The following is a 25,538-nucleotide window of genomic DNA, read 5'->3' on the forward strand; positions in this document are numbered from 1 at the left end:
ATATAAGCTATAATCGAATTCGATACAAATAACTGGACACACCCTCAGCCGGAGTCGGGTGCTAGGAACATCGGCAATGCATTCAGGTCTAATGGGATAAAATGCATGTAACTCTTCTGTTCCGGCAGTCGTACCGAACATATCAGTTATTGCAGTCCAACCAACCATCTAAAATCAGTTGTCCTAAATTTCATTTATTGCCTCTTAAACACACAATCAAATTGAATTACATTCAAACAAGATGAATACACAGAGAAAAAAACTATGAACATTTGAACATGTAATCAACTAAAAAACATAATTGCAAGAAATTTTAACATTTGAATGTCAGATAAGTTTCATTCATTGCCTTAAAAACCCAGAAGCCTCTTTGAAACATATCATTAGATTATCAATGGTGGTGGGTTCAAATATTTCCTCAAAATTCAAATGCAAGGAAAAGCAATTACTTGGTAGAGTGATGAATTTCAAATAAAGGGGGCAATTTTGTGCTGACATTCGTCTATAGAAGCTTCTTCGACATTCGTCTATAAAAGCTTCTTATTCTTTCAGACTAAGATGGAAATAGAACAAGGTAATGTAAGAACGAAGCGGAGGAAATACTGGTAATTTAGACAAGAAAAACCAAAAAGGCTTCTTGATTTTAAACGACACTGTTGTAAGGACATTAGCCAATACACGTGTTTCAAGTCTTCTTTTTTTTTCCTCCCCAAATATTTGTCTTCTAGTTTTATTATTTCTCAAAATATTACTGTTTATTTTTATGGCTTAATATATGTTTTGGAACACAGGTTTATCATTATTTTTAATATGATATTTATGTTTTTTAGCTCAATTAGTAATTATATTTGATAAAAGATATTTTGATATTTAAAAGATAATAGTATTAACATTTTTTAATGTTTAATTCGGGTTTTATGATTGTTTTAATAAAAGTTAATTGCTAATATTATTAGGTGTTGGACCTAATTTTACCTGGCCCAAGACTCATTTACATCTAAAACACAGACCCAAACAATTAAACCCAATACCAGCCCATTACCCAAGATCTAACAGAACACAAAAGAAAAAGGAGGAAGCAAAACCCTAGCCCCACTTCTCAGCGCCGCAAGCCCCGAGTCCGAGTGCCGCACGTCTCGCATCTCCGAATCATGCGCTCGTCTACCTTTGAGATATCTGCGATTACACCTATGAAGAGAGGCCGAACATTCGGCCACCAAAACGGTTGTAAAAAGGCTTTAAAAGCCGAGAATACAAATGTAAAAGGGGGATTTTTTTTTTTACGAAATCAGGAGAGAAATACATAAAAGAAAGAAAGATAGCAAGTTTTTTTGAAACGGAACTTCCATACATTTGAATAAGGTGATTATAGTCCTCCTATTTCAAGTTTTTTTATTTTATCGCGGATCTTTTTTCTTTCCTTTTTGAAATACAACAGAGTTTTTAAAAGGGATTTTAGAAAGGATTGGAGGGACCTTACCTGGCTCTCTCTCCGGCCGCCGTCGCGGCGCGCATGTGTGGAAGAGTTGCGATGATGGGCGTGGTCACCGGCCCTAGCAAATGGAAGAAGGGTGAAAGCTCATTTATTTTCTTTTCAATTTCGGCAAATGAGAATGGGGGGTCTTTAATTTTGGTTTTAGAATATGGCAGACAACCATCATTTTTTTGGTTTTAATTACAAAGAGAATAGCGCCACTTCATTTTTTTGGTTTTATTGCGCATTAGGTCCTCCCCTGTTGCGGGGTCGTTTGATTGAGCCATTTCTGTGTTTATTATGTTTTTTTAAAATTTGTCCCAGACATTTACGCGCCTTTTCATTTTAATCCCGTTTTAAACGTTGTACATTGGGAGAAGGGGATTTTTGCTATTCTGGTCCCCCTTGTTCGCATGCGTGCCCAATACGGTCCCCCGCCTCTTTTTTATTGCGATTTCACCCCCAAAATCTCTGTTTTTAATTCAATTAAGCCCTATTTTGATTATTTTTTTGATATTTTATCATAAAATTAATTATTTTTTTGGGGTATATTATTCTTTATTTTATTATTACTACTTTATCATATTATACCGTTAATTTTAATACTTTTTTCCTGCTATTTATTATGCTATTTTTATTATACTATTATTTATTATACTTATCATATTATTTGTATTTTTTTGTTTTCTAATAATCTTTTTGTATTATTTATTTTAAATTATTTTTATATATATTTTATTAAAAATTAATTATTTTAAATATAGTTTATTTCATTTATTACATTTTTTTGTATCATTTTTACTATTTACTACTACTTTTTACTATTATTATATATATTTTTCACTGATTTTTTTTAAAATATAATTATTAATGACCTACTATATTATTTTTATTAATATTTTTATAAACTATTTTTTCGGATATTATTTATATACTAAATTATTATTTATTATTTCTCACCGTCACTAATTTATTGTAGTTATTATTTTTATCACTATATATATATCATCATTGGACGTATTATTTTCACTTCTATTATGCATTTTCGCATCGTTAATAACTTTATTGCTATGTTTGTTATGTTATTATATTTATTACTATTGTTTTAATTATTGTTGATTTTCCTTACATTTACTATGTTCTAGGTATTAATATATACACTATCAAGTTTATTATTATATTGCTATTTTCATATTGCATGTTATTATTTTTTTGTTAAGTTTCAACCGCCCCGAATTCATTTTTATTCAAAGATTTATCCTTGATTGTTTTCAAAATAAAGGCAGTATTCGATATTTGGGATCCTCGGGAGGATTGTGCCCTAACTTACTGGGTTCCAATTTTCCTCGTTGAACCTAAATAATCGAGTACCCTTCTTAAATCTAATTGTACGAGATTCAAATAAAAACCTATTCTTGAAATTCAGGACATTGCACCCTAACTTACTGGGTGTGGCATCGCGTTATATTGAGGATAGTGATTTCCAAAATCAAGGCAACCTTCGTTATTTGGGAGTTCTGAGAGATTGAGCTCTAACTTACTGAGTTCTAATTTTTCATGAGTCTCGGAGGACCGAATATCCTTCTCTTGAACCTTCATACATGAATTTTAAAAATCGAAGACCAACTTAGTCTCGAAAGTCTGAAATGTTAGACCCTAACTTACTGGGTATGGCATTCTCTCCTTCAAAATGAGTAGATCTTTACATTTTATTTGAATAATTTCGATTTTCTTTCAAATAAAAGGATCGTACTCTAAAATCTTTTCAAATTTCGACATCAAGTCATCAACTAATCAAATAGGTACCAATTTTTGGGCGTTACGAGGGTGCTAATCCTTCCTCGTACGTAACCGACTCCCGAGCCCATTTTTTCAAACTTAGCAGACCAAAAAGAATTATTGTTTTAATAGGCCCAAATGTTTTATTAAAACGATTGATTTTAAGGTGGCCCAATCCCACATTGGAAAAGATTGGTGGCGACTCCATTTATATTTTTATAGTCGATCCACGTTTTTCAAAACTTAAAAATGGTTTCGACAACTTGGCGACTCCGCTGGGGACCAATAAGAGAGTCAAGCCGCGATTTGATTACTTTTTGTCTTTTGTCGAAAGTTGAATTTGGTTTTGAGTCTACGATCCTCTTATTGCATTTCATCTGTTTGGTGTTATGTTTTTTTTCTGCATTTTTTTTCCAAAGTTCTTTTATATCTTCTGTTATTGCATTGCATGATCGTTGTGGTCACACCTCTTAAGTGGGAGTGAGAAGTTATTTCCTTCGTGAGGTTTTCACCTTCGTGGATGATAGTGGATCGCTTTCGGGATACATCCGTACCTATGTCTTCGTGATGTTTTCACCCCCGTGCAACCATAGGGAAATGTATCCCCCTAAACTGAACTCAGTCTATATGAGCCTATAATGGGCGAGGATCGAGGAATCTGCGGGTTCAGGTACCTCAACTCTAGAACCAAACCACATATAGAGGAACCCTAAGGGCCTACCTTTGGAAGAACTACGCTAAACCCTAGTGATTACCCCTAATAGGTGCTTGTTTCTATTTTCTTTACTTTGAGTTATGTTTCTGATATATGATACTAACTTGCTGTGTTTTGTTTTGCCATATTTGCATGTCATTCCACATTTAAAAGGTGTCAATTCGTGTTCAATTTTCTGAATTAGAAAGCTCGTCATGGGGGACAAATTTCTTGATAAAGTAGAAAATAATGCGGCTGTCCGTGAATGGTCAGAGATAACACAATTAGAGAAGGGAGACAGTCTAGCTGAGGGACACAAATCTGAGTTATGAGATTACACGCGCATTAGCGTGACTCAAAATAATCATCAGGAATTGAAGGAGATATGGGATCAGTGGGATGATGAGGCTAAACAGTTGTTCTACTGCAACTATGGAGATCTATCGTACCTACTTGATATCAAAATAGACGAACACTTGTTCCGGGCCCTTGCTCAGTATTGGAACCCTGCATATAGTTGCTTCACGTTTGGGAGGGTGGATTTAGCACCCACGGTGGAGGAGTATACAGCTTTATTAAATTATCCGAAGGTTCAAGTCGATAAGGCCTATTCGAGAGCTGCTTATGTTCCGGCGTTTTGGAAGAAGCTAATAAATATTACTGGAATGAGCGAACAGTGGGTTACGGCAAGGATCAAGCAGAAAGGGGAGTGCAAGTGTATCCCGTGGAAGAATTTGTGAGATTTGATCCTAGCACATCCTGATATGAAGAAAAAAGTTGACGTCTTTGCCTTAAGTATCTACGGGTTGATGCTCTTCCCTAGGTTATTGGGATATGTTGATGAGGCGGTTATGGATCTATTCGACCGACTTGATAAGGGAGTCACCCCAGTTCCTGCAATTTTAGCTGAGACATTCAGGTCCTTGAACGCGTGTAGAAGGACCGGCGAGGGCAGATTTATAGGGTGTGCACAGTTATTACTAGTATGGTTTCACAATCATTTTTGGAAAATAGACAAAGGTCATTATCGAGCTTTCTTTAAGAATTATTCCACATTAAAGGAGATAGCAGCTACACCCAGAAAAGATGAAATATCGGAAGAAAACTGGATCGCGCTCCTGCGGAATCTCCAGGGAGAGGACATTGAGTGGAAAACACCTTGGTGGATGCCTAACAAAATTCTTTTTCAATGTGGGAGTTTCGATTGGGTCCCTTTGCTTGGGATTTGTGGAGCCATTGGATATGCTCAATTGCTTGTGCTTAGGCAATATACAGCAAGATAGTTCATACCGGTAACCCATGGGCCCGATCAATGGAAGAGGAGGTTTTGTGATGCTCGAGCACGAGAGGAAGCCTTGAAAAGAACTACATCAGAGAGCCAAAGCGAAAATGAAACGTTAAGAGCTCGAATAACAGAGTTAGAAAAGGCATTGCATCAGCATCGTAGTCGCAACTCTGTAATGGAATTAAAGGCTAGCTTAAGTGAGATCGAGAATCTGAAGAGGAAGATAGAAGAACTTGGGGCTGCACTACAGGATTGTGAACACCGAATTGAATCACTAGAAGCAAATAGTGAGCAACTGGAGGAGCAACTTCACCGGTCTCAGAATAAGGTTTGAGATAGAGATCACCTCATGGGAGAAGCTATAGTTTAGATTCGAGAAGTGGCGAAACATTTACAAATCCTGGCAGTCCAAGCTGATGTGTTGAGTGTAAGGTATGAGTCAGTGTCGAACTGAGATCAAGAGCTAGCTGAACTTCTTAAAAAAGTTAGAGCTCTGGGCATAAGGGCTAGGCCGTATATGTAGTCTATTTTTATGTAAAGGATTTTGTCTTTTAATAAAGTTATTCTAAATAAAATTGAATCAAATTGACACCTTTTTTCATTCATATCATGCATTTGCATTGCATTGCATCGCATAACATCATATACATAAAAGAACCCTATTAATTAGCAGTCATTTATCTAGTTACCCAGGAACACTGGTACTACACACGAAGGAAAACAAAGGATATGGATTAGAGGTTTGAGCAAATGCAAAAGGAGATGCAAGAGCAACTGCAGGCTCAGATGCAAGAGCAGCTGGCTAAAATCCAGCAGGAAATAAGAGACCAAATATTGGAGTCCCAGAGAAACATGCTGGAATCACAAAACAACATGATAAGCCAGCTGACACAGCTGTTTAAAGGAAGGTCTGACAAAGGAAAAGGCCCTATGGTGGACACGGGAAATGACAATGAGGATTCCGCTTGTCCTACAAGTTTTGTGCCAGTGAACATACAAACACAACCACCAATGGTGTCTGTTAATGTCCAACCTCTTTATCAAACTGGTACCTCGGCACCAGTAAACTTTCTAGTAGGATCGAACACCAATCCTAGAGATAATCTGGCAAACCCTCAGGTCCCTGAATTCGACGCCGCAGCAGAGGTGGAAAAGACAAAGGCTGAGGTCCCAAAATGATTTGAGGATCGATGCAAATGGTTGGAGGAAAAGTTCAAGGAGTTAAAGAATGCTGATCATTACTGCGGAATCGATGCAAAGGAACTGAGTTTGGTCCCGGACTTAGTACTTCCCCCGAAGTTTAAAATGCTGGAGTTTGAAAGATATAACGAAACTAGCTGCCCTGAGGCTCACATTACGATGTTTTGTCGAAGGATGACGGGGTATGTCAACAATGATCAATTGTTGATCCATTGTTTTCAGGACAGTTTGAGTGGGGCTACAGCGAAATGGTACAATCAATTGAGTAGGACCCAAGTCAAGTCGTGGAAGGACCTAGCTCAAGCCTTCATGAAGCAGTACGACCATATAACGGATATAGCACCTGATCGGATCACACTCCAGAATATGGAGAAGAAGCCAAGTGAAAGCTTCCAGCAGTATGCTCAGAGATGGAAAGAGGTCGCTACACAGGTCCAACCACCGTTGCTAGAAAAAGAAACAACCATACTCTTCATCAATATATTGGAGGCGTCTTTCATTACTCACATGTTAGGTAACGCAACCAAGAGTTTCACGGACATAGTAATGTCTGACGAAATGATAGAAAATACCATAAGATCGGGTAAAATAGAAGTTGGGGAGAACATGAGAAGGCTAACCCCGAAGAAAAGAGAGAATGAATTAGGTAATGTGAGCTCAGGTTACGCAAAACCTGCCACTGTTAATCAGTCAAGGGCGATAGTCACAGGCCAGCAGGCCTCACCAAGGCGGGAGCCTAACACGAGACAGAACACAGAGAAGTTTCAATTCACTCTCATACCAGTGACATATAGGGAGTTGTACAAAAGTCTGTTTAATGCACATGTAGTGGCTCCTTTCCACTTAGAGCCGTTGCAGCCCCCATACCCTAAGTGGTACGACACAAATCTAAGTGCGAATACCACACAGGGATTACAGGGCACTCGATAGAAAACTGTACCTCGTTCAAATGGTGCATGGAAAGGCTTATCAAAGCAGGTGTTGTAAAATTCGATGATACATCTAGTACGGGAAATCCGTTGCCCAGTCACACTGATAAAGGGGTAAACGCGATAATTGAGAATATGGGGAGGAAAGTCAAGCTGAATATCGAGGAGGTGAGAACCCCATTGAAGCTAGTTTGGAAGGAAATGCAGAATAGAGGTTTAGTCCCGCAGGGGTTGGGGGATAAAATCCAAGATACACGAAACTACTGTGAGTTCCATCATGAAAGATATCACGAAATCCAGAATTGTATTGAGTTCAAGGCCCTAGTACAGGGTCTAATGGATAATAAGGAATTGGAGTTCCTCGAGTCTGTCGAAAAGGAGGATGTATGCTCTCTAGGAGGAGAGTCAAGTGAAGAAGGCTGCAGAGCCAGCCGTCCAGTAAAAATTATTTCGAAGCCCAGAGTTAGTGAAGTAGAAGCAAGAGTCACACCAAGAGTTATAATCCAGAAGCCAACAGCTTCCCCTTATAAAGATAGCCATAGTGTGCTTTGGAATTATAGCTGTAGTATAGTAGTTTCAGAGAAGGAGGGTTTGATTAACACGCCAAACACAGAAGTCGAACCAGCAAAAGGGAAACCCGTCATGCTTAAGCAACAAATAGAGAGATCAGAACCACTGGTTAATGAGCCAGTAATGGAAAATAAAGCTAAAGAGTTCTTGAAGTTCCTAAGACACAATGAGTATAGTGTTGTGGAGCAACTACACCAACAACCGGATCGCATATCGGTATTGGCTCTGCTGTTAAATTCGAAGGTCCATCGCAACGCATTGATGAAAGTGTTGAACGAAACTTATGTTGCGAATGACATTTCGGTTATCAAATTGGACCGTCTCGTCGGCAACATAAGCGCTGACAATTTCATCTCCTTCAGTGATGATGAGATACCACCAGGGGGTGAGGGGTCTATTAAGGCTCTGCATGTCACTACACGTTGCAAGGGGTATACACTACCCGGAGTACTAGTTGATAATGAGTCCACATTAAATGTGCTGCCTTGGGCTACATTAAACAGTTTACCTATAGACAGTTCCCATATGAAGACGTGTCAGAACATAGTAAGAGCATTTGATGGCACAGAAAGGAAAGTAATGGGAAGGATAGAGTTACCTCTTCAGATTGGCCCAAACACGTACGAGGTAGATTTCATCGTGATGAATATTAAGCTTTCCTATAACTGTCTATTAGGAAGACCTTGGATTCACTCAGCTGGGGCAGTACCATCCTCGCTGCACCAGAAGCTAAAGATGGTTACTGAGGGTCGGCTAATAATAATAAATGCGGAGGAGGATATTATTACGTCAGTTACCAGTGATACACCCTACGTAGAGAATGACAACGAAGCGGTTGAATGTTCATTTCGATCGTTAGAGTTTGTAAATGCAACGTTTATAGCTAAAGGAAGCAGGATTCCGATACCTAAGATATCAGGGGCTACAAAAATGAGCCTATAGCTGACAGTTGGGAAATGGGCGTTACCTGGCAGAGGACTTGAGAGGCACCTCTGTGGACAAGTTGGAGTGCCAGTCTTGGTTGGCAAGAGGGATCACTTCGGTTTGGGATTCAGGCCAGATACAGGCTAAGTGAAGAAGGAGTTTGAAAGGAAACAAGAACAGCGGAGAGCGAGATTGAGTGGGACAGAAGTCAGGTGGGAACCGATGAGCTTCTCCCACATTTCCCAAACAGTTGTATTTGGAGGGTTTATTCATTCTGCACAGGAGAGGATAAAAGAAGGAATGGTCAAGGAAGTGATGGGAATTTGGAACATCAACGCCACATTTGAAGAAGAAGCAATGGAAAGGAATTTATCGGGCATTTGCCCGTATGAGCTTGGGAGTGTTTTGAATAACTGGATTATGGAAGAAATTCCTGTAATCTTTAGAGATAACACAAAGTAATATTCAAAACCCACTTGTTGTCTTCTAGCCTAGGGTCAATAAGAATCTTTTGTGAAATAGGCTCATGTTCAAACATTATTTTCAATAAAAAATACATTTTCATATTTCAGCTTGAGCAACTATTCTTTCCTTCTTTCATTCCATACACGATCATACCATACAAAATAATTATTTATTTTGTTTTCTTTGGGTATTTTTCTTGCACCCGTAATAGGCCCCAGATGTCAACATCATGAGCAATGCTGATACGAATCCAGAATCTCCTTTTGAGCAAGACATGTACTCTGAGGGAACTCAAGATTTTGAATATGATGAAGATTGTGGTTTATCTCCAGACTTGTTAAGGATGGCGGAGCGAGAAAAGAAACAGATTCTACCTCACAAGGAAACAATCGAAAATGTAACCTTGAAAGAAGGGAAGGAGGTGAAAGTTGGCACTTGTGTGAGCAAGATGACAAGACAGGACCTCATTGAACTGTTGCAAGAATTTAAAGATGTCTTTGCATGGTCGTACCAGGATATGCCCGGTTTAAGTACCGATATCGCAGTACATCGTGTCCCCACAAAAGAAGAGTGCAAGCCAATTCAGCAGAAGCTCCGAAGAATGAGACCCAATGTAACAATGAAAATAAGGGAAGAAGTCAAAAAACAGTTTGATGCTGGCTTCTTACAGGTGGTTAATTACCCGGAGTGGGTGGCCAACATCGTCCCTATCCCTAAGAAAGATGGGAAAGTGCGGATGTGTATAGATTATAGAGATCTAAACAAGGCCAGCCCAAAGGATAACTTTCTGTTGCCTCACATTGACACTCTAGTGGATAATACGGCGGGTTATTCACTGTTCTCCTTTATAGATGGGTTCTCTGGGTACAATCAGATCAAGATGCATCTGGAAGACATGGAAAAAACCACGTTCATAACTTTATGGGGGACATTTTGCTACAAGGTGATGCCATTCGGATTAAAAAATGCGGGAGCAACGTATCAAAGAGCCATGGGAACCTTGTTTCATGACATGATACACAAGGAGATCGAGGTCTACATTAACGACATGATTGCGAAATCCCAAACTGAAGAGGAGCATGTGCGAGTTTTGAGGAAATTGTTTTTGAGGTTAAGAAAGTTCTAATTAAAGCTTAATTCGTCAAAATGCACCTTTGGAGCTAGGTCCAGGAAGTTACTTGGTTTCGTGGTCAGTGACAAGGGAATAGAGGTCGACCCTGATAAGGTCAAAGCTATACAGCAGTTGCCTTCGCCACGCACTCAGAAGGAAGTTCGAGGTTTCTTGGGGAGACTAAATTACATTGCTCGGTTCATCTCGCAATTAACTGAGAAGTGTGACCTCATATTCTACCTTCTTAAAAAGCATAAACCTGGTGTTTGGGATGATGAGTGCCAGAAAACTTTTGAGAAAATTAAACAGTACTTTTCCAGTCCCCTAGTGCTAACACCACCTAGCTCTGGTAGGCCATTGATATTGTATTTAATAGTATTTGATAATTCAATGGAATGTGTGCTCGGCCAACACGATAGGACTGGGAGGAAAGAAAAAGCGATATATTACCTCAGTAAAAAATTCACTGAGTGTGAAATGAGATACCCCCAATTGAGAGGCTATGCTGTGCTTTGGTTTGGACAACACGAAGGTTGAGGCAGTATGTTGTACCATACGACCTGGTTAATCTCAAGGTTAGACCCTCTCAAGTACATAATGGAGTCAACCGCCTTGAATGGAAGAATGGCCCGATGGCAAATTCTGCTATCTGAATTTGACATAGTCTATGTAAACCAAAAGGCTATGAAGGGGAGTGCAATAGCAGATTTCCTAGCTAGCAGATCTTTGGAGGACTATGAACCATTGAATTTTAATTTCCCCAATGAAGATCTAATATATGTGGCAGCCACTGAAGAAGACACGCCCGAGAATCGTCTTTGGAAATTAAACTTTGATGGGGCATCAAACGCCGTTGGCAATGGAGCTGAGGCAGTACTGATATCCCTAAATGGAGATCATTATCCATTCACTTGCAAGTTGGATTTTGACTGCACAAATAATATGGCAGAATACGAGGCATGTATCATGGGAATTCGGACAGCTATAGACCGTGAAATCAAGGTGCTAGAAGTGTATGGAGATTCTGCATTGGTAATTTATCAGCTTAAAAGCGAATGGGAAACAAGAGATCCCAAATTGATCAATTACCGAAAGTTAATCCCGGAGTTAATTGAGGAGTTTGAAGATATCACCTTCCATTACCTCCCATGAGACGAGAATCAAATGGCTGACGCCTTGGCTACACTAGCTTCCATGATCAAAGTAAATGAACAGGAGGATATGAAGCCAATTCAGATGAGTATTTTTGAGGCTCCAGCTCACTGTTGTAATATCGATGAAGAGGAAGAGCGAGATGATCATCATTGATATCATGATATCTTACAATATGTGAAGAACCGGGCATACATTGATCAAGCAACCGAAAATGATAAAAGAACATTGAGGAGGTTAGCTAGTGACTATGTCCTAGACGGAGAGATCCTGTACAAAAAGAGGAAGGATCAAGTGTTGCTAAGATGTGTTGAAGCCGTTGAGGCAAAGAAAATCCTAGAAGAAGTTCATGATCGTCTGTGGGACACATGCTAACGGCTTCACGATGGCTCGGCAAATCATGAGATTCGGGTACTACTGGTCCACAATGGAAGGAGATTGCATCAATTACGTTAAGAAGTGCCATAAGTGCCAAATCTATGGAGACAAAATCCATGTGCCTCATTCACCCCTCCATGTCATGACTTCTCCATGGCCTTTCTCGATGTGGGGCATGGACGTCATTGGGCCAATTTCGCCGAAGGCTTCTAAAGGGTACCGATTTATTTTTGTGGTTATTGATTACTTCACCAAATGGGTAGAGGCAGCTTCATACGCTAATTTCACGAAGTCGGCAGTTAGCAAGTTTTTGAAGAAGGAAATCATATGACATTATGGTATGCCAGAAAGGATCGTATCTGACAACGCGTTGAATCTGAATAATAGCGCGATAGCGGAAGTCTGCAGTCAGTTCAATATTAAGCACTACAATTCGTCACCATACCGCCCGAAAATGAATGGGGCAATAGAGGCAACTAATAAGAATATCAAGAAGATTGTGGGGAAGATGGCTGAAACTTACACAGATTGGCATGAAAAGCTCTCATTCGCCCTTTATGCTTATCGGAAATCTGTCAGAACTTCTACCGGGGTAACACCTTTTTCATTGGTTTATGGGATGGAGGCACTCTTACCTATTGAGGTTGAAATTCCTTCTCTCCGAGTTTTATCAGAGCTGAAGTTAGACGAAGCAGAATGGATCCAATTCCGTTATGATCAACTAAACCGGATTGAAAAGAAGAGTCTGAAGGTTATTCGTCATGGTCAAATGTACCAGAAGAGAATGATGCGAGCTTACAACAAAAAAGTTTGCCCCAGGGTATTCCATGAGGGAGATTTAGTATTGAAAAAGATTCTCCCTATGCAAAAAGATTTCAGGGGAAAATGGATGCCAAATTGGGAAGGACCCTATGTGGTAAAAAAGGCTTTCTCTGTAGGGGCATTGATATTAGCAGAGATGGATGGCAAGAGCTTGTCTAACCCGATAAATTCAGATTCTGTCAAAAGATATTTTGCTTGAAACAACTGAGGTGAAAACCCGTAAAGGGAGCCTAAAAAAAAAAGGGCCAAGGTGAAAACCCGTAAAGGGCGCCTTGAGACCAAAGGGGTTTTGAATTGAAAACCCGCAAAAGGCAATTCAAATTTCGATTCAGACTAGGGCAAGTGACAGTCTCGCTATACTTGAATCAACAAAGAAGGGATGGGCTACATCTTGGGGCATCTATAAAATGCTATAGATCCCTTAAGCACATGCCAAGTTTAGAATGGTCTTCGAGGAGTTCGTGCAGAGAAGCTCAAACTGCAGAATCTGGGGCACCTATTTGTTCTTTTTATCCATTTTTTTTTTTATTTCAAGTAATGAATGTTTTCTTTGTTTAGTACATCTTTCGCGAATTTTGACTCGAATAAATTTCAGTTCTACCTACCCTTATAATCTTTTTCAAGCATTTTATTGAAATAATGATTATGAACTAACAATGCTCTCAAAAAGAGGTTTTACATATTACTCTGAAAGATTTCTAAACAATACAAGATCCTGAAACAGGACAATTATTTAAAACTCACCAGGTTTAAAGGGCTAGAAACGTGTGAGGGATAAGGTATTAACCGCATCTTCAGGTCTTTTTTTATCGATTTGAACAAGAAGACATACATCAGGGTTGTTACCATGACAAACAGCGAGCGATGACAACCCAAAAGTCAAAATGAATCATTCTCATGACATTTTTGCATTCATAATGCATCTAGTTAGGAGCATTTGATCATGGCATCCTAATCATATACGTCTAGTTAGGAGCATTCGATTATAGCGTCCTAGTCATTTGGCATAAGAATAAATTCTAGGAAATCACTTCTTCTACAGATGAATCCCTCAGTGGACAGTGTAGCAAGAATGATTAAAATTACAGAGTTTATCAGCCTTATCTTCATTGAGCAGGAGTGAAGCAGGTTAAACACAGCAGATCTTATCTTCGCTGAGCAGGGGCAGAGCAGATCACATTTCAGCGAATCTTATCTCCATATATCGATAATGGAGCAGATTCCAACCATTAACCTTATCTTCACTGAGCAGGAGTGAAGCAGGTTAAACACAGCAGATCTTATCTTCGCTGAGCAGAGGCAGAGCAAATCACATTTTCGACGAATCTTATCTCCATGTATCAGTAATGAAGCAGATTCCAACCATCAACCTTATCTTCACTGAGCAGGAGTGAAGCAGGTTAAACATGTTAGCCTTATCTTCACTGAGCAGGGGTGGAGCAGGCTAAGCATAGCAGATCTTATCTTCACTGAGCAGGAGTGAAGCAGATCACGTTTTCAACGAATCTTATCTCCATGTATCTGCAATGGAGCAGATTCCAACCATTGACCTTATCTTCACTGAGTAGGAGTGAAGCAGGTTAAACATATCAGCCTTATCTTCACTGAGCAGGAGTGGAGCAGGCTAAACATACCAGATCTTATCATCGATGAGCAATAGTGGAGTAGATCGTATCTCTACAAAACAACAATGAAACATCCGGAAGCAATAGGATGTAGTGGGTTAAAACGAGGCTACTTGAAGAAAAGAGACAATTAAGAAGTCAAGACATGACGGGGCCAGGCAAAATTGACCCTTCTAAGTCTTTGCTTTATTCTCGTTACACGATAATGAGCAAAGAGGGGCAGCTGTTGGACCTAATTTTACCTGGCCCAAGACCCATTTACATCTAAAACACAGACCCAAACAATTAAACCCAATACAAGCCCATTACCAAGATCTAACAGAACACAAAAGAAAAAGGAAGAAGCAAAACCCTAGCCCCACTTCTCAGCGCCGCAAGCCCCGAGTCCGAGTGCCGCACGTGGCGCATCTCCGAGTCATGCGCTCGTCTACCTCTGAGATATCTGCGATTACACCTATGAAGAGAGGCCGAACATTCGGCCACCAAAACGGTTGTAAAAAGGCTTTAAAAGTCGAGAACACAAATGTAAAAGGGGATTTTTTTTTTTACTAAATCGAGAGAAATACATAAAAGAAAGAAAGATAGCAAGTTTTTTGAAACGGAACTTCCATACATTCAATAAGGTGATTATAGTCCTCCTATTTCAAGTTTTTTGTTTTATCGCGGATCTTTTTCCTTCCTTTTGAAATACAATGAGTTTTTAAAAGGGATTTTAGAAAGGATTGGAGGGACCTTACCTGGCTCTCTCTCCAGCCACCGTCATGGCATACATGTGGAGGAGTTGCGATGATGGGCGTGGTCACCTACCTAGCAAATGGAAGAAGGGTGAAAGCTCATTTATTTTCTTTTCAATTTCGGCAAATGAAATGAGGGGTCTTTAATTTTGGTTTTAGAATATGGCGATACCATCATTTTTTGGTTTTAATTACAAAAAGAATAGCACCACTTCATTTTTTTGGTTTTATTATGATTAGGTCCTCCCCATTGCTATGGGTCGTTTGATTGAGCTCTTTCTGTGTTTATTATGTTTTTTTTTAATTTGTCCCAGACATTTACGCGCCTTTTCATTTTAATCTCGTTTTAAACGTTGTACACTGGGAGAGGGGAATTTTTGCTATTCTGTCCCCTTGTTCGCATCTTGCCTAATCTGTCCCCCGCCTATTTTTTATTGCGATTTCACCCCCAAAATCTCAGTTTTTAATTCAATTAAGCCCTATTTCGATTATTTTTTTGATATTTTATCATAAAATTAATTATTTTTTTGGGGTATTATTATTCTTTATTTTATTATTACTACTTTATCATATTATACTATTAATTTTAATACTTTTTTCCTACTATTTATTATGCTATTTTTATTATACTATTTTTTATTATACTTATCATATTATTTGTATTTTTTTGTTTTTCTAATAATCTTTTTTTATTATTTATTTTAAATTATTATTTTATATATATTTTATTAAAAATTAATTATTTTAAATATAGTTTATTTTATTTATTACATTTTTTGTATCATTTTTACTATTTACTACTACTTTTTACTATTATTATATATATTTTTCACTGAATTTTTTTAAAATATAATTATTAATAGACCTACTATATTATTCTTATTAATATTTTTATAAACTATTTTTTCGGATATTATTTTTATACTAAATTATTATTTATTATTTCTCACCGTCACTAATTTATCTTGTAGTTATTATTTTTATCACTATATATATATATCATCATTGGACGTATTATTTTCACTTCTATTATGTATTTTCGCATCGTTAATATCTTTATTGCTATGTTTGTTATGTTATTATATTTATTATTATTGTTATAATTATTGTTGATTTTCCTTACATTTACTATGTTCTAGGTATTAATATATACACTGTCAAGTTTATTATTATATTGCTATTTTCATATTGCATGTTATTATTTTTTTGTTAAGTTTCAACCGCCCCAAATTCATTTTTATTCAAAGATGTATCCTCGATTGTTTTCAAAATAAAGGCAATATTCGATATTTGGGATCCTCGGGAGGATTGTGCCCTAACTTACTGGGTTCCAATTTTCCTCATTGAACCTAAATAATCGAGTACCCTTCTTAAATCTAATTGTACGAGGTTCAAATAAAAACCTATTCTTGAAATTCGAGACGTTGCACCCTAACTTACTGGGTGTGGCATCGCGTTATATTGAGGATAGTGATTTCCAAATTAAGGCAACCTTCGTTATTTGGGAGTTCTGAGAGATTGAGCTCTAACTTACTGAGTTCTAATTTTTCCTGAGTCCCGGAAGACCGAATATCCTTCTCTTGAACCTTCATACATGAATTTTAAAAATCGAAGACCAACTTAGTCCCGAAGGTCTGAAATGTTAGACCCTAACTTACTCGGTATGGCATTCTCTCCTTCGAAATGAGTAGGTCTTTACATTTTATTCGAATAATTCCGATTTTCTTTCAAATAAAAGGATCGTACTCTAAAATCTTTTCAAATTTCGACATCAAGTCATCAACTAATCAAATAGGTACCAATTTTTAGGCGTTACGATGGTGCTAATCCTTCCTCGTACGTAACCGACTCCCGAGCCCATTTTCTCAAACTTAGTAGACTAAAAAAAATTATTGTTTTAATAGGCCCAAATGTTCTATTAAAACGATTGATTTTAAGGTGGCCCAATCTTACCTTGGAAAAGATTGGTGGCGACTCCATTTACATTTTTAAAGTCGATCCACGTTTTTCAAAACTTAAAAATGGTTTCGACATTAGGATTTCTATTTCTCATGATTTTGTAAATAAAATAAATTTAATGTTAATTCTAAATTTGTTTAATTTTGTGGTTAATTTATCAAATACAGTCTAATAAATTTGATATAATTGAAGTTTTATAGTTGATTTGATGAAAATTAATTGTTAATATTATTAGCTAATTATAATTTTATCAAATCAAATTTAAAACCCAATTAAAAATTAAAATGTTTACAATTTTTCATCAAATCAAATTTAAAAGTAGAATAATTCAACTGACACAAAAACCAATACAAACTCAACTAAAAAATCAATGAAATTGACATTTAAATCAGAACTTTTAATAATTTTTAATAAATTATTTAATCGAATTCACTAGACCTTGGATATCATCTATAAGAAAAAATGAAGTGAATATACTTTCCACGAGTATATCAAACTAATTATTCAAATTTTCAGGATAAAAGGGAAAAAATACAACAATATTTTTCTTATTGCAACCATTCAAGTGGCATATGACAAATAAAATTTCAGAAATACATGAATTTTGTTTCATGATGTCCAGAACATGTTACAATGGTCATAAATAAACTCTTAAAAAGGGGGAAAAATCTTGGAAAAATGATTGGTAACAAGGGAAAATCACATGAACTGTTGAGGGTAGTGATTATGGAGCTATATATATATATATATATATATGTCCCATATACACAGTTGTGAATGAAAGTTCTAAGAAAACATCAGTCTAGTACTTGAGCCAATCATTTCTTAATATTGAGGAGCTCAAAACTTCTAAGTGGATGATCATCATGGCTTCCTCTAGCGGCAGTGCGTCCTGATTTGGCCTCGATGGCAAGTTGGATTCTTTCTGCTGGATTATGGATACGACTGCCGGTTGATAGCCGTCGATTTTTTGGAATTGCATTGGCTTCACCTGCTGAACTAGCCCTGCTTGCTATTACAGCTCTTCTTGAAGTGCTGCCGTATCGAGAGGCACTACGTCTTTTATCTGAATCATGATGCTGAAATCGCAAACCGATATCAGAATGCCAAAAATGAGCCCTCAAAGAATGCAATATATGAGTAGAACAAGTAAAAACCAAATGAAACCAAATGAGTGACCCTTAAATCACAATAAATTTGACATCTACAAGAATCATATATGAAAAACCTTATGCCAGGTACATGTTCACCACTATCATCTCTTCAAGTACAAATAGTTTCATGTTATTGTTTAATGAGTGCATGGCTCGAGATGTACTATGTGACTAAACCGTTATAAACGGGTTTCTCTAATCTTTATCATCTAAAGGAGCTATCTCAACTTGTAAGGCAATATCCCCATTCCTAACTCTAATCCTTCCTAGTTTTATTGCATGTCGCTTTTAATATTCAAAGCTGAACTAAACTTATCTTTTGCATATGTTGCTTTTCATTATCCAACATTCCATAACATATAGCAAAGTAAATATATTGCGATAACACAAAACTCCTATCATGTTTCTCCTTTGCAGTTGGTGGATAAATGAAAGATTTCCGTACACAAAATGTAGGCTAGATAAATGAAAATCATTAACAGGAATTCAAGCTCACCACATGCTTTGACAAATTGACATCCTCAACAGCCTTCTGTCTCGTTGTCGAAATGTGTCTTCTGGGAATCCCTTCGACTCCACCAAATCTATCCCGAAACTCTTTTCCGCCTATATGTAATCAATCAGGTTAAATGACCCACAAGGGTAAACAGGAGATTAGTATATAATATCCTAACTAATAAAAGCATAAATGGTGATCTTTTATGCTCCCTTAGTTGTTTTCGATAAACACAATGAACATTTTGAAAACCAAATAGTCAAGTAGGCATTGATTATACTCCTAACGAGAAAGCATACCCGAGAATTTTTCTGGTTTTTCAACAGCTGGTCCGGCAGCTAAACCTGCTTTTCCACCGGAAGGCTGAGAAACAGATGGAAAAGATTGATTTATAATAATATTCCAACAACACAGTAACCAAGAACTAAAAGCTTATATATAAGTATTTACCCGCCCTTTGGAGCCGCCGGTAATCTGTGGGTACTTCAATAAAGTCCAGTCAAAGATATAGTCAAATTGAAAACCTGCAGCAATGCCAATTTCAGACCCGAAAAAGGGAGGGAAAAAAGAGACAAAAGAAAGTTTGACTTTACATTATTAAGGCACGAGTATAACTAACCTTCTCTTACAAACAAGTCTCGGAAAATCCTCTTCAAATATGAATAATCTGGCTTATCTTCAAACCGTAAAGATCGGCAGTAGTGAAAATATGACACAAACTCAGATGGAAATGACTTACAAAGCACCTGTTAGACATGCACACACGGATATTACTGAACAAGGAAACAGTAATAATAACATAACATGGATTAACAATGAACCTTGAATCAAATGCTGACTGTAACTTAGTCTCAATAGATGTATTTGCTTTGTCAAACTTATTATATGGCACTTTCCGTCTGATAGTAAAACTGAATTATGCTTCACAATAACAAAAATTGAAGTATTAAATCATCCCCTTTTTTTATATTAAAGTTGGTAAAATTTGCCACCACAGAATTCTATGCTTAGTAAATAAAAGTACCGTGGAGGTTTTTGTACTAAGTGTTGGATTGCATTTTGCCCCTCCTACTCAAAAAATAGATAAATTAGTTCCTGCACGTTAGATCAAAGAGCAAACTAGTTATTCATTAAAACTTTCATCCAATCTTACTATTAAAAACCGGTCCCTCTACATCAGTATAAGGTACATGTGACACGCCACGTGTAACTGTCTGGTTATTCAATCAGCCACGCCAGTTTTTAACGATAGAAATTGATGAAATTTTAATGAAAATGACCAGTTTACTTTTTGATCTAACACACAAAGACTAATTTACCCATTTTTTTAATAAATGAGGCAAAATGCAATCTAATTCCTAGTACAGGAGCTTCCATGGTACTTTTACGATATATAATATTTATTAGACATGCCATAAAAAATGGACAGGAAGCACTAGAAATCCATATATCAGTGATATAAGTAAGTCAACTGAATTTCTTTATGGAAATCAATGTCTAAGGATAGCATAAGTTACATACCTCTATAGGAGTCGATACCTTCTTTTCAGTAATCCTATCATATTTTTGCTTTTTTGTACCCGTTTTTAACCCCTGCCAAGGAAGGCTGCAGCAAAGGAATTGTGCAAATTGAATCAAAATCAACAGGAAGAAAACTAACTTCGAAGATTCATAAAGAGTAACAATCAAACATCATTTGGAAGTGTATAAAACATTGAATGAAACGAGCATGTGGAACTATATACTCAACCTTCCTCTCAGGAAATACAAGAGCACATAACCAATGGATTCCACATCATCTCTCCGGCTTTGCTCTGCCAATAAAATAAAAGAATGTATGTTAATAAAAGTAACAAAACTAGTTGGAAATGTGTCATTTCATAAAGTCACTCACCAATTCCAAGGTGAGTGTTTACACTTGCATAGCGAGCTGTGCCTGTTAGGTTCTTGTTTTCTCTGCAGCAAAGAATTTGGTAAGTTGATGCATGTATTATGACGAGATTTATACTATCTTGAGATCTTCAATTCTGAAATTCTACATTAAGAAATCGAAAGAAAAATAATTACCTGTATGGGATATGTTTATGAGTTTGAAGATCCCTATACTTCTTAGCAAGACCATAGTCGATGATATATACCTGTGATGGCAATTCTTTATTTAAAAAAAATGATACCGGTACGTATATACCATATACTGTTTGAGTGTAACAAAGTGCACTTTCAAGATAAAAGTACCTAGGAGGCCCCTGTACTAGGAGTTAAATTGCATTATGGCTCCTCTACTCAAAAAATGGATAAGTTAATCCTTATATATTAGATCAAAAAACAAACTGGTCCTTCTGTTAAAAATTTCATCCATTTTTATTGTTGAAAATTGATCCTTGTACATCAACATGAGGCACATATTGCACGCCACCTGTCACTATCTGATTATTTTGTTAACCAGACCAATTTTTAACAATACAAGGGAACAAAACTTTTAATAGAAATAACCAATTTACTCTTTAATCTAACGTACATAGACTAATTTACCCATTTTTTAGTAGAAAAGGCAAAAAGCAATCTGAATCCTATAGGGGCCTTCATGGTACTTTTACCGCACTTCCAAGCAATAGAATAATATTCTTATCGTAACAAAAAAATAGAAGGTGATTGTGCTGGCATTCTAACAACTATGGACATTTTATATTTGCCAACATAACATACAAGAAAAAAACACAATAACTAGTACCTGATTTGCCTTGCGCCCTAGGCCCATCAAGAAGTTATCAGGCTTTATATCACGGTGAAGAAAACCTCTCGAATGCATATATTCTACTCTACTAATCTGGAATAAGAAAAATAAAGGTTAGAAAGGGGGGAAATTAAATACAAAAAAGAAATTCGGAAAACTTTTTTTTACCACAGAAAAGCCATATACTTACTAATTGATCAGCAAGCATCAACACTGTTTTTAACGAGAGCTTCCTGTTGCAGTAGTTAAATAAATCTTCCAAGCTAGGTCCAAGAAGGTCAATTACCATGACATTGTAAGTCGCCTCAAGTCCAAACCATCTAAGGCGGGGAATACCAGCTATATCAAGGAGAACTCACACCAAGTTATTTAAAAATAATAATATGCATTTAAAAAAGTTTATCCGAAAACAAAATGATAGCAGCGGCATATTCGAGATAGACAGAGAAATGAGAGTGAGGCAGAGACAGAGACGGAGACTTACTTCCTCCTTGAAGAAGCATGTACAATTTTGACTCATAATGAAGCTGTGGATGCTTGGTTTTCACAGGTTCCTGAAATTAGGAATAGATTATAAAAATATAAAACTACATAATGCTACATTTGGTTGGAGTAATATTTTTTATGCATGTTTCAGTATAAAGTTAACAATAAACTAATTCAATTGGTAATATTTAGCCACTCCTATGACTTAATTTTTAGCAAAAAGAAGGAAAAATTTTCACTTATTTTGAAGAGATCTTATTTTTTACAAGAGTTTTTACTTATCTTTCTAATGTCAAGTTTAAATTTATACTAACTATTCTTTATTTTTTATGTCTAACTATTGTAATACATATGTAATAAATAAGCTTTTTCTCATATTATTACACTAATAACCAAACAAGACATAAAAAGTATTAAGTCAAGGTTATTGCTTTCAACATTAGAAAATATAGAATGTTATAGTCAGTTGATATCTAGTAGCCTAGCCATTGATGTAATGACAAAGACATGCATTGTTATCAAGCAATCAGTTGAAACCTTATATCGTAGATTCAAACCTTAAACAAACCCCCTCCCTTATTAAAAAACACTTCCTCAAGAAAAGATTACATACCAGTTTGACAGCAACATCTTCTCCAGTTTGCACATTAACCCCTTCAAAAAAAAAAATTCAGAAAAGGACATATTTTACATAAAATGCAATAGGAAGCCATTAAAGATTTTTTGGATTAGTACCATACCTAAATAGAGTTCTCCAAAAGAGCCACTGCCAATCTTTCTTGCAAGCTTAAACTTACCACCAATCAAATGATCCATTCTGAGTAATAATAATAACAAACTACTGTCTTCAATAATACCCAATACCACAAAGCGGCTTAATTTAAGCTACTCTTCACTGAGAATAGAGTCAAATTCAGTATTTATAGCCCAGGCCCTCAAAATTCAATGGATTTACCAAATTGAAACCTCCTAGCCTCCAATAGATCAATTATTTAAAAGGGGAATTCTTAAATAATCAGCAGGGATAAAAGCGTGGAGCTAAAAATCAAAGGAAAAAAAATAGAGATTTCAGTCTAAACCCAAGAAAGGTAAAATTATATTTTTTCAGAAAGGCCCTAGCTTCCTCTACTGCATAAATTGATAGCAAAATCCCCAAAATTTGAAACCGAAACCCTAGTTTTGTTGAAAAATAAATAAAGCTAAAAATCAAAGGAAAAATTGGAGATTTTCAATCTAAGCCGATGGAAGGAATATCTATTATTTTAAGTATTAGAAAGGCTCCAATTTCCTTCAACTACATAAAATTGATAGCAAATCCCCAAAATTTGAAACGAATATTAGAAAAAAAAAACCTGGAGATTTCAATCTAAGCCCATGAAGAAAAAAAGGTAAAAGCATTTTTTTTTAATAATTATTAGAAATGCTCCACTTTCCTTAACTACATAATTCGATAGCAAAATCCCCAAAAATTTAAAAACGCAAACCCTAGTTTCTAAGGGGAAAGGAAAAAATTGGAGATTTCAACCTAAGCCCAAACATGTAAAAACATAATATTATAACAACTAGAGAAAAGGCTCCAATTTCCTTAACTACATAATTTGATAGAAAAATCCCCAAAATTTGGGGAAGGAAACCCTAGTTTTGGGAGAGAGAAAAAAAACCCAGCTACAGTGACCTGCGAAGAAGAGGAGGAACCAACTGGCAAACCCCAAACGTCCGATTGTAATCAAATGACAAAATAAATGGTTGAAAAAAAGCCAGAATTTGGCCGAAAAACAAAATTCAAATGAAATAAGAAATTCGTTTTTTTTCTGTGATAAAAAAAAACCAAAATTTATTATAAACCAATTGTAGTTTTCAGTTGTTTGTTAACAGGGAAATGACAAGGGAAATAAAGAGAAAATTGAGGAAGAAGAAGGGAAAATTAAGGAAAATTGAAATATTTTTTATTTATTTTATTTATAAAAGGATAAATATTATAGAAGGTCCCTTGTATTATGCATTTTGATAAATTTTATCTCTCTACTATAATTTGATATTTTTATTTGTTTTTTTTCCAAAATGTGTATTTTCAGTCTGTTTAAAATTTAAAATCAAATCATCATATGTATCATGCTAGTCTAAAAATAGTTAATAATGCAATTACTAATGAAAACAATAAGAAAATAAACATCATATTCAATTATATCTAATTGTTCTAGTGCATATTTGTTAGGTTATTCCCTTTTAATATTTAACATATGCTCTTTATTATCATTTCTTGTTTCTTAACCGAGTTCATCGTCATTTAAATTTGAGTCTACATTATTAAGACTATCAAAGTATTCTTCTTCCATGTTTCCTACGAAATATAGATCATCTTAATTCTACCTATGATTGAAATTATGAAATACGTAACATTCTAGTACGATCCAATATTGTTTTTTTATGCTATACTAAAGTGGTATTGTTAATACGGAAAAAAAATTTAGAACAACAAATGTCTTTTCAATCACATTTCTAAGTATTAAATGTCTCAAATTAAAAATTTTACAATCTATCTACGAGGCTTGTGTCTAACACATTCTATCAAATGATATCGTACCCATGATATGGCCCAAGAAAACCTTTTTCTATTTATATAATTAACATTGAGTTTATAATATTTGGGTTCCACTCCAAATAGTCTATAGCTTTAATTATAAAAATTCATATAAATTAATTTAGAGAAAACTTAGGTTAGATTATATCATTGTTTTTATAATACGTAAATTTAGTTAAAATAATATAAATTTTGTAATATATAACTTTTATTAAAAAATTATAAATTGTCCGAAACTTTCATAATACTTTGATAAATAATATAATTTTTTGTCATAATTTTAGAAATTTATTTTTTATAAATAATTTATGATAAAAAACTATAACATTTTTTATGAATAAGTATATTATTTTATAATATATAGCATGAACACATAAATAAATTATGTCCATATTTGGCCATAACTTTTTATAAATAAATATATTATAACACTTTTATAACATATAAATTATTTTTATAATAAACCTTTTATCATAACTTTAGAATTGTTTTAGGATTTAAATAATATAATTTTTATTATAACTTTATAAAACATACAAATTATTTTTATAATAAATTTTAAAGATTTATAAAATTATTTTTTTGCCATAACCATCCCAAACACTTATACGTGTTAATGTTTATAATATAATGTTTATAACTTGTATAAAAATATATTTTTAAAATTTGATTTGCATGTAATTATCATAGTTACTCAAACATGTCTCACTTGTGTAATTACAAGCAATTACATCCAAACTCAATTACTAGATTATTTTCTAAACACTACTTAAGAGTTAAAATATAATTTTACCATTGTATTAATTAATATTTTTATAATTTTTAAAATATTAAATTAAAACGTTCTCAAGAGAGTATGATTTTATTATTAATAATTTATAATTTTATATATTTTAAAAGGTAAAAATATAAGTTTTCAAATTTTGGGATCCTTGCTTAGAAAGTCACATCATTTGTGGATTCATTTTAGTTTTAAATTGGTTTAT

The 25,538-nt window shown here is 35.5% G+C and overlaps 3 protein-coding genes and 1 long non-coding RNA gene across 4 annotated transcripts; 2 read left to right on the forward strand and 2 right to left on the reverse strand.

Annotated features, from left to right (window-relative positions):
* Positions 1–913: 913 nt before the first annotated feature.
* LOC128279497 (uncharacterized) lies at positions 914–1,646 on the reverse strand. Its single transcript, XR_008269693.1, has 2 exons — positions 1,481–1,646; positions 914–1,188 (listed from the first exon to the last, which is right to left on the reverse strand). It is a non-coding gene; the product is annotated as an uncharacterized LOC128279497 (long non-coding RNA).
* A 4,336-nt stretch (positions 1,647–5,982) lies between these two features.
* On the forward strand, positions 5,983–7,362 carry LOC108468224 (uncharacterized). Its single transcript, XM_017769116.1, has 2 exons — positions 5,983–6,399; positions 6,493–7,362. The coding sequence occupies exons 1-2, from the start codon at positions 5,983–5,985 to the stop codon at positions 7,360–7,362; spliced, it is 1,287 nt and encodes a 428-aa protein (XP_017624605.1).
* Positions 7,363–7,388: 26 nt separating this feature from the next.
* On the forward strand, positions 7,389–8,873 carry LOC108468225 (uncharacterized). The gene has a single exon (XM_017769118.1). It carries the CDS (start codon positions 7,389–7,391, stop codon positions 8,871–8,873), a length of 1,485 nt encoding a protein of 494 aa, XP_017624607.1.
* Positions 8,874–17,643: 8,770 nt separating this feature from the next.
* On the reverse strand, positions 17,644–23,913 carry LOC108470174 (casein kinase 1-like protein 9). Its single transcript, XM_017771434.2, has 14 exons — positions 22,712–23,913; positions 22,585–22,625; positions 21,970–22,039; positions 21,676–21,824; positions 21,483–21,578; positions 20,819–20,889; positions 20,646–20,707; positions 20,502–20,565; positions 20,273–20,357; positions 19,371–19,497; positions 19,202–19,275; positions 19,051–19,114; positions 18,752–18,861; positions 17,644–18,180 (listed from the first exon to the last, which is right to left on the reverse strand). Exons 1-14 carry the CDS (start codon positions 22,785–22,787, stop codon positions 17,920–17,922), a joined length of 1,350 nt encoding a protein of 449 aa, XP_017626923.1. The 5' UTR covers positions 22,788–23,913; the 3' UTR covers positions 17,644–17,919.
* Between the last annotated feature and the right edge of the window lie 1,625 nt (positions 23,914–25,538).

Source organism: Gossypium arboreum, chromosome 8 (genome assembly GCF_025698485.1).
Source record: "Gossypium arboreum isolate Shixiya-1 chromosome 8, ASM2569848v2, whole genome shotgun sequence".
Taxonomy (NCBI): domain Eukaryota; kingdom Viridiplantae; phylum Streptophyta; class Magnoliopsida; order Malvales; family Malvaceae; genus Gossypium; species Gossypium arboreum.

Excerpts from the sequence above, each read along its gene's own strand:
- LOC108468224 (XM_017769116.1), top strand. The coding sequence starts at position 5,983 with ATGCAAAAGGAGATGCAAGAGCAACTGCAGGCTCAGATGCAAGAGCAG. Across the intron at positions 6,400-6,492 it reads TGGAAAAGACAAAGGCTGAG|GAACTGAGTTTGGTCCCGGA; the intron begins GTCCCAAAATGA and ends ATCGATGCAAAG.
- LOC108468225 (XM_017769118.1), top strand. The coding sequence starts at position 7,389 with ATGGAAAGGCTTATCAAAGCAGGTGTTGTAAAATTCGATGATACATCT.
- LOC108470174 (XM_017771434.2), bottom strand. The coding sequence starts at position 22,787 with ATGGATCATTTGATTGGTGGTAAGTTTAAGCTTGCAAGAAAGATTGGC. Across the intron at positions 19,498-20,272 it reads AGGTATCGACTCCTATAGAG|GTGCTTTGTAAGTCATTTCC; the intron begins GTATGTAACTTA and ends CATGTCTAACAG. Across the intron at positions 19,115-19,201 it reads CCGGCGGCTCCAAAGGGCGG|CCTTCCGGTGGAAAAGCAGG; the intron begins GTAAATACTTAT and ends TCTGTTTCTCAG.